At 35.1% G+C, this 7,504-nt stretch overlaps 1 protein-coding gene across 2 annotated transcripts in view; it reads right to left on the bottom strand.

The window, feature by feature from the left end:
- The window catches only part of LOC310640567 (uncharacterized protein), a 7,944-nt gene extending 3,738 nt beyond the window's left edge, over positions 1-4,206 (bottom strand). The window contains exons 1-3 of one of the 2 annotated variants that reach the window (XM_083362911.1): positions 3,464-4,206; positions 994-1,173; positions 506-715 (exon numbers count right to left, since the gene is read on the bottom strand). In XM_083362911.1, the coding sequence (XP_083219037.1) occupies positions 506-715; positions 994-1,014 (231 nt within the window). In that variant the 5' untranslated portion in view covers positions 1,015-1,173; positions 3,464-4,206. Of the gene's footprint in view, positions 1-505; positions 716-993; positions 2,102-3,463 lie in introns of those variants that run through there. The other variant, XM_083362912.1, reaches the window with a different exon arrangement.
- Between the last annotated feature and the right edge of the window lie 3,298 nt (positions 4,207-7,504).

The raw sequence follows: 7,504 nt of genomic DNA, 5'->3' as shown, positions 1-7,504 counted from the left end.
TCTTTCAAATGCAGACGAAGGCAGCAGCTCTCCAAACCTCAGCTCTCCAAACCTCCTCCGTAGCTCTCCAAACCTCAGCTCTCCAAACCTCCGCCGCAGCTCTCCAAACCTCTGCCGCAGCTCTCCAAACCTCCACCACCCCATTCTCTCAATGGGACTTTTTTACTCCCACTTTTTTTCAGAACTGCACATGGCAGAGGACTGGGAGATGGCGTAAAGAGCCACATGCGGCTCCGGAGCCGCAGGTTGCTGACCCGTGCACTACACTGTTGTCTATGTTGTTAGTTGCGAAGTTGTGTCCGACCCATCGCGACCCCATGGACAACGTTCCTCCAGGCCTTCCTGTCCTCTACCATCTTCTGGAGTCCATTTAGGCTCACGCCTACTGCTTCAGTGACTCCATCCAGCCACCTCATTCTCTATATTATGGTCTATATTATTCCTCCAAAAAGAAGCTGTTATAATTTCAAAGAAATTCCGTAATGAAAATGAACAAAATATTTACCTCTGTTGTTTCCGAATTTGTAAGATTCTTTTCTTCATTTTCACATAACAGACTGCTTTGTTCCTCCTCATCAAGTGATTGATCTTCATAATATTCTGTTGCACCTGGTTCTTTCTCTTCTTTTTCACAATCTTTATTTTCATTATGGTCTTTTTCACTTTCATCATCATTGCTAGTACAAGTCGCTTCCTCATCAGACGTTTTTTGGTCCTTTGATATGAAGACAGACATTTTATTGATAAGTTTATGAATCAAAGCTTTTTATCTCCACATCAAATTTTCACATTGGTTCAGACACTGCAAAATAGAATTTCATCATTTAAATTTTTTTAGAAAGATATGATAAGAGCTTCATTTTTCTCTCCCCACCCAAAAAATGGTGGGGGAAATTGGCAATTCTACAGTATAACTAACACTATGGCGGATAATGAGATAGATAACATCTCATTTTCTAAAAACTTACTCCTAAAAATGAACACAGCATTTACCTCTATGGTTTCTACAGCCATATGATTATTTTCTTCATTCTCAAAATATTTACTGCTCTTTCCCTCTTTAGGATTCTCAGCAGTATTAAATTGTTTTTGCTGATGTTCCTCTTTTTGTTCTTGTTCTTCTGTGGTATTATGACTATCACTTCTATCTTCTTCATCAGATGACTCTTGAAACTGTAATTTTTTTAAAGACAGATATTAGGTATACATCAGAATGAACAAAACTTTCTATTAATATAGTTGCATTGCAGTATTTAATGCAGATCAAATAATATAGTTTACGCTTTGTGATTTAAAGATATTTAAAGACCAGAACAGCTTTGTTTATAAAGAAATTCTGTGAACTTCTGAACAACTGAACTGAAAGCTGGTGAAGCCAATGACCTCAAAAGAAACTAAATTAATTCTAGCCCAGAATGCAAATTACTTCTAAGTATCTCATTTTGCAACTTCATTTAAATGTTGAAAATGTAGTAAATATAAAAAATACATATTTTTAAATTAAGCAAATCAAAAATTAAACTCATTTGGCAGCCAGCATGATATAATGGTTAAGATGCTAGACTGGGAATGAGGAGACACGGGTCCTAATCCTCTCTTAGGCATGGAAGCCATCTGCGTGATCTGGGGCTCAACATTTCTCAGTGTTAATCAGCTTCAGGCCCTGCAATAAATCAGCTGATAAACAAAAACACTCTTCTCATACACTGAAGTTTCACCATGAGAGCTAGGTGACTAATGGTGGAAAAATAAGCAAGGCCTGCAAAGAGAGGGGGAGGAGGGAGAGAGGAAGGAAAAGGTCAAGAGGGAGGGGGAAGGGAAGAGGAGGAGGAGGAGGAGGAGGAGGAGGAGGAGGAGGAGGAGGAGAAGAAGAAGAAGAAGAAGAAGAAGAAGAAGAAGAAGAAGAAGAAGAAGAAGAAGAAGAAGAAGAAGAAGAAGAAGAAGAAGAAGAAGAAGAATTCAATTACGTTAATTTCTCAAAAAACTTAGTGGGAACTATAATATAATAAATACTTTTAATTATCAATACTGTATGAAATATGACCAGTCTGAACAAATAACCTATAGAAATAGTTTTAAAGATCTCTATGAAGAGAAATCTTAAATTATAAAAAATCCAACAAACTGCATTAATAAAATTGTCTTGTATTTATAATAGTTCTCTGGAAGTTAAGTCCAAAGCAGGAGCAGCAAAAAATACCATGGATTTAATTTTAGATATAATTTCATATATACAGGAAATCCAGATTGGCATATTTTCATAAGTATTTTCTTCATATTGCATAAAATATTTTGAAAAGGTTCAAAAACAAAATTTGAATTATGTTGACTTATTGATGACATTATGTTAAAACTAGTGTTTCACTGAGATTAAATGCTGTATTAATTATTTAGGTAAAGGTAAAGCTTCCCCCGCACATGTGTGCTAGTTGTTTCCAACTATAGGGGCTGGTGCTCATCTCCGTTTCAAAGCCGAAAAGCCAGCGTTTGTCCGAGGACGTCTTTGTGGTCATGTGGCCGGCATGACTAGATGCCAAAGGCGCACGGAAAGCTGTTACCTTCCCACCGTAGTGGTCCCTATTTTTCTACTTGCATTTTTACGTGCTTTAGAACTGCTAGGTTGGCAGAAGCTGGGACACAGGCACTCACTCTGCTACGTGGCACTCGGGATTCGACCCGCCAAACTGCCAAACTTCTGATCGACAAGCTCAGCATCCTAACCCACTGAGCCATCGCGTCCCTTATATTATTTAAACAGCTTATTTTACACTGAGTAGACTAAAACATAGGTACTGTATTTGATATATGCAATTATTACATGGCATTTTCCCGATCTTTTACAAGCTTGCCAATAAAAGTGATTCTACTTCTGAATACACCTGTTTTCCCAAATCAGTTATAACTGTATTCTATCATTTTACCCAGTATTTTACTAAAGACAATGGCATTAATTAAGATGAAGAAATGTTTTAACTGATAATTAACATTTGCAAAACAGGTGCAGCTTAGTTGGAATGTCTAGTATATAAAGAAAAACTATCCCAGCTGTTTATCTTCTAGAGAATGATAAAATAACAATTACCAACCAAAAGTTCTAAGTCAATGTACATTGTATCTTCACATACACACCCCACTCCCAGTGAGCATCAAATTTTTCTCCTCAATTAATTGTAAAAAGGCCTCTTTTTAGTTTTTTTATCATCTTCTCAAATTTTAATTACAATTCCAAATTCCACAGTCCTGGAAAATTAGAAAAATGTTCATTATCTACATAAGGATGAGTAACTAAACTCATAAACTATTTCAACTTCCCCTTTTTTTGCTATTGAACACTTTAAATCCAATTATACTGAATCAGATTCTTTTTCAAAAAGGAGAGGATAGACTATTTGATAAAAAGTAAGGGAAGGATGTGGGAAAATATACGCAACTTCACATTGTTAGATTAGAGGAACTTAGTTACCTTCCAACATGCCAGCAACTGGAGAGAAGTCTCAATTTTTGCCCACAGCAAACATCTCAAGTTGATCCATTAATGATGCAGGTAATGATCTTCCCTAGAACATTTCTTTAATTTAAGCATAAACTCAAAATCTCTCCTGCTCACTCAAACACTTTCAACATCTCAGCATAGTTGTCTGTTCCTCGCACCGTTCCTGGCTTGTATGAAATCTTACTCAATTTACTTGATTAGATTTCCATTTTGCCAGATGATAAAAGTCAAGGTAATATATTGATTATAACAAACAGAAGGGTAATTTAAATACCACGATCTATTTTATGGATAGACATGAATGCTAATATGGTATGTTAAATTTAAAGAAGTTTCACCTTTACTATACTAACAAACAAAACTTGCGAGCCTGCTATTTGCTCATACTATGCCTTATGCATCAGCTGAAATTCAAAAATTATTTAAAGATGTAATTACTTCTTTGATGCAGAAGAGACTGGTTTGAATGCAGAGCAGAGCTTTCTTTGCTATTTTATTATTAGCAATTCTTACAAAATATTGAGAAAATGGGAGGAATAAATCATTGTGGCCAATGTTCCTCAATTCATAGAGCAAATAAGGCTGTGTCCTAATATAAACAATTATTTAACTATAATGCCACCAAAGCTGACAACAGCCAGAGCATAGCAAAAGTTCAAAGAAAGGGTGCAAGATTGGAAGATGTGGAGAGACCTGGTGCACAGAATTGCCAAGAGTCGGACTCGACTGAATAGATAACATCATCACCATCTACTATAATGCAAAAAGCATCAGTGCTCAATCTATGCAAAAGCACTATATCACAAAGGTAGAAAAACTATAAACATAAAATGGCATACATTTTGGAAAAACTTCCAATTATTACATTAAGACATGGTAAACTGAACATTTTCTTAGAGTACCGATAAAAACAAATGAGAGATACAACTTCTTTTGTTTACAATAACTTCAGTTTATAATCAAATATTCCTGAAATACAAATATATTACTTTGTTTGGACCTCTTCCAATCACTTAAAAATACTCAGTAATTTGACCACAAAACTCATAGCAATTGCAAAGCTGTATTTTGTAAAATAACATTTGTATTGGTAAATTGACACATTTATGTCTTAGAACATAGCCTCAATTTGACATTGACTATAGGCAAAATGAAGGTGCCAATTTTAATAGTGGCCCAAAGTATACTTGTGCAATCTGCCTGTGCATTTGATGTATTTTCTCATTTCATAGCAGGTACAATGCAAGGGAATGAAAACAATCCAGCCTCCTACCTACTGTATTTTGTTACATCTGATCATTTTCTTTCGAGTATCACAGGGGTGTCAAACTGCCGGCCTGCGGGCCAGTTACACCATATGGAGGCCGTGCCCACCCCAGCTCCAGCAATGCAAAAAAAAAACAACGCATGATATGTCTCAACACCTCACTTGACGCAGCAAGTTTGACACCTGTGTAGTAACAGATTATCCAGTGGAAGATATCTGTGAAAAGTAGGGTCTCAATCTCTTTCCACAAGACTAGGATAAAGAGTTTGCAGACCCACTATATCATTTTTAATGTTATTCCCATGTGCTTTTGCTGAACAATAAAAAGCCCAATAGGCTAACAAATTATGTCCTGTTGCTTAGAATTTTTCAGAACGTTAATTTTTCTACAGGTAGTCCTCAACTTACATCACAACAGGGGCCAGAATTTCTATCATTAAGTCATTCAGTTGTAAGTAGTTATTATGTGACTCAACCCAATTTTACAATCATTTTTACCAGTCATAAGTCACCATGGTCATAATCAAATCACATGGTCATAAGTGCGAATCCAGCTTAACCAATGGCAAGTCATGAACACATGACCAAGTGTGCTGCAAATGGTTGTAAATGGGAGCTGGCTGCCAAGTATCCAAATTGTGATCAGGTGACCACAGGAAGAGGGTGGCAGTCATAAGTCTGAATTCATGCCATAACAGACTTTTTCATAGGCTGTTGTTAATTCAAACCCATTGTAAAATGAACAGTTGTAACTTGAGGGCTACCTGTAGTATAGTTTTGTTGTTTAGAATCACAGAAGATAACGTTTGGAAGGAACTATGGAAATTAACTCATCCAACCACTGCCCAGAACAAGATTCTATTACTACATCATAACTCTCCAGCCTCTATTTATATACCTTCATTGAAAGAGAAGGTCCACCCCCCACCCCCATTCCTTTGCCAAACAGTGTTTGCCATTAATTTTTTTCTTGATGTTTAACCAGAATTTACTTTCTTGTAATTTAAATCTATTGTTTATTCCTACATTATGTGACACGTTTTCTAGGTGACCCCCATTCAGATACATGAAATCAGCTGTCACATCTCCCTGCAACCTTCTCCCTGGTAAACATTATCTAACATCTCCAACCATTCTTCCTAAATGTTTCTTTCCAGCCTTGTCATCCTGGTTAACCTTGTGTATAATGTACGTATCCAATTTATCAATGTTGTTCCTAAAATATTCTACCTATTCTCTTTGCACTCTGACAAATACAGAATAAGGAGGAATGATGGAGTGTCTTGATTGCATCATTACTTGTTTTCTTTCACAGATGTTTTGGCCACAGTCTTAAGGTACTAATGCAAGCTTTGATGAGATATGTTTTAAGTATTTTATAATTTTATATTTAATCTTATCATTTTTATTGTATGAATCAGTTTGAAAATGTGAAAGCAATGTTAAAATCTGTATATTCAGTATTCCCCCCAATTTAACTGTTTTGCTATCAGACAAAACTAAAATGAACTGAAATTGTGCAGCTGAGAAATAATTAGGGATTGAATGTGGAGGAGGAAATTGTGAACAGAAATTTTCAGATACACTCTATTTTTCTCCTGTACTCACATTTAAATTCCACATTACAAATGTCAAATCCTTCACATTTTTTTTTATAAATTCTCAAGTAAAACCAAAATGAAATTCATTATAGCCATGTATGCATAGAATAACAATTGTTAAAGTATGTCATAATTGTCATAAGGCACATTAAGTACGTTGACTATACTGTTTTTAATAGTATTATTTTACAAGGATTGTTAACACTAAACCCTTATGTTTACTGAATGCAAACATACCAAGGTGTGTCTAAATAATATTAAATGGTAACCCATATCTGAAGGATACCCTCCCCAACTTGGTGCTCTCCAATATATTAGGTTACTAAAACTCACACCAACCAACAGTATATTGGATTAGTATTGGATGTGAACTATGTAGGTTAACTGACAATATTTATGCTACTCCTGTCACTTTGCACATCTTGTCCCTCACACTGCTGAATATAAAACATTTGGAGGCACCAACTTGGGAAGGCTGCATTAGAGCATAGTGGCAGTGAATGCAGTTGGTTAAATGTTTGAGGGAATTATACAGCAAGGACACATTAGAAAGAGCACCAAGGGATCTGGTTCTATATACACCTGTCACTATATCATCTTCCTATTTCATGATGAAATGGAGGTAGGCGGCCATAATTTACATGTTTATTCTAGACATGTTAATTTATATGACAGGTAGTTATAAAATTTCCAAGTTTAATGATTTAACGGGAATATCCAATTTTGGAAAATGTTAAATATTCTTTTTATGACCTAGAGATAAAGTTAATTCATCCAAAAATCTTGTTCTATATTTATTGGCCTCTTCAAAAATATTTTCAAAAAGGATATTTTTGGGTCTCTGTGTGTAGACGTAGCTCTTTTTTGATTTAAAGTCATTACATACATTAAGAGAAAATATAAGAATTAAAACTGTAAATATGATATGGAATTATAGTCCAAAATAGGGAATTTGATATTTTATGAAGCATTCTGGCTCTAATGACCAAGGAGATTTGGTGAGATTTATCCTATATAGATGGAAAGAAATTTCAAGAGATGAGTTTTATCGAATATATATATATATATATATATATATATATATATATATATATATATATATATATATATATGTATGTTTCAAATGTTAACTATTTAGACTGA

The sequence above is a fragment of the Vipera ursinii genome, assembly GCF_947247035.1.
Source record: "Vipera ursinii genome assembly, chromosome: 4".
Classification (NCBI taxonomy): Eukaryota; Metazoa; Chordata; class Lepidosauria; order Squamata; family Viperidae; genus Vipera; species Vipera ursinii.
The sequence above is the reverse complement of the archived record's forward strand: the minus strand, read 5'-3'. Positions and strand labels throughout refer to the sequence as shown.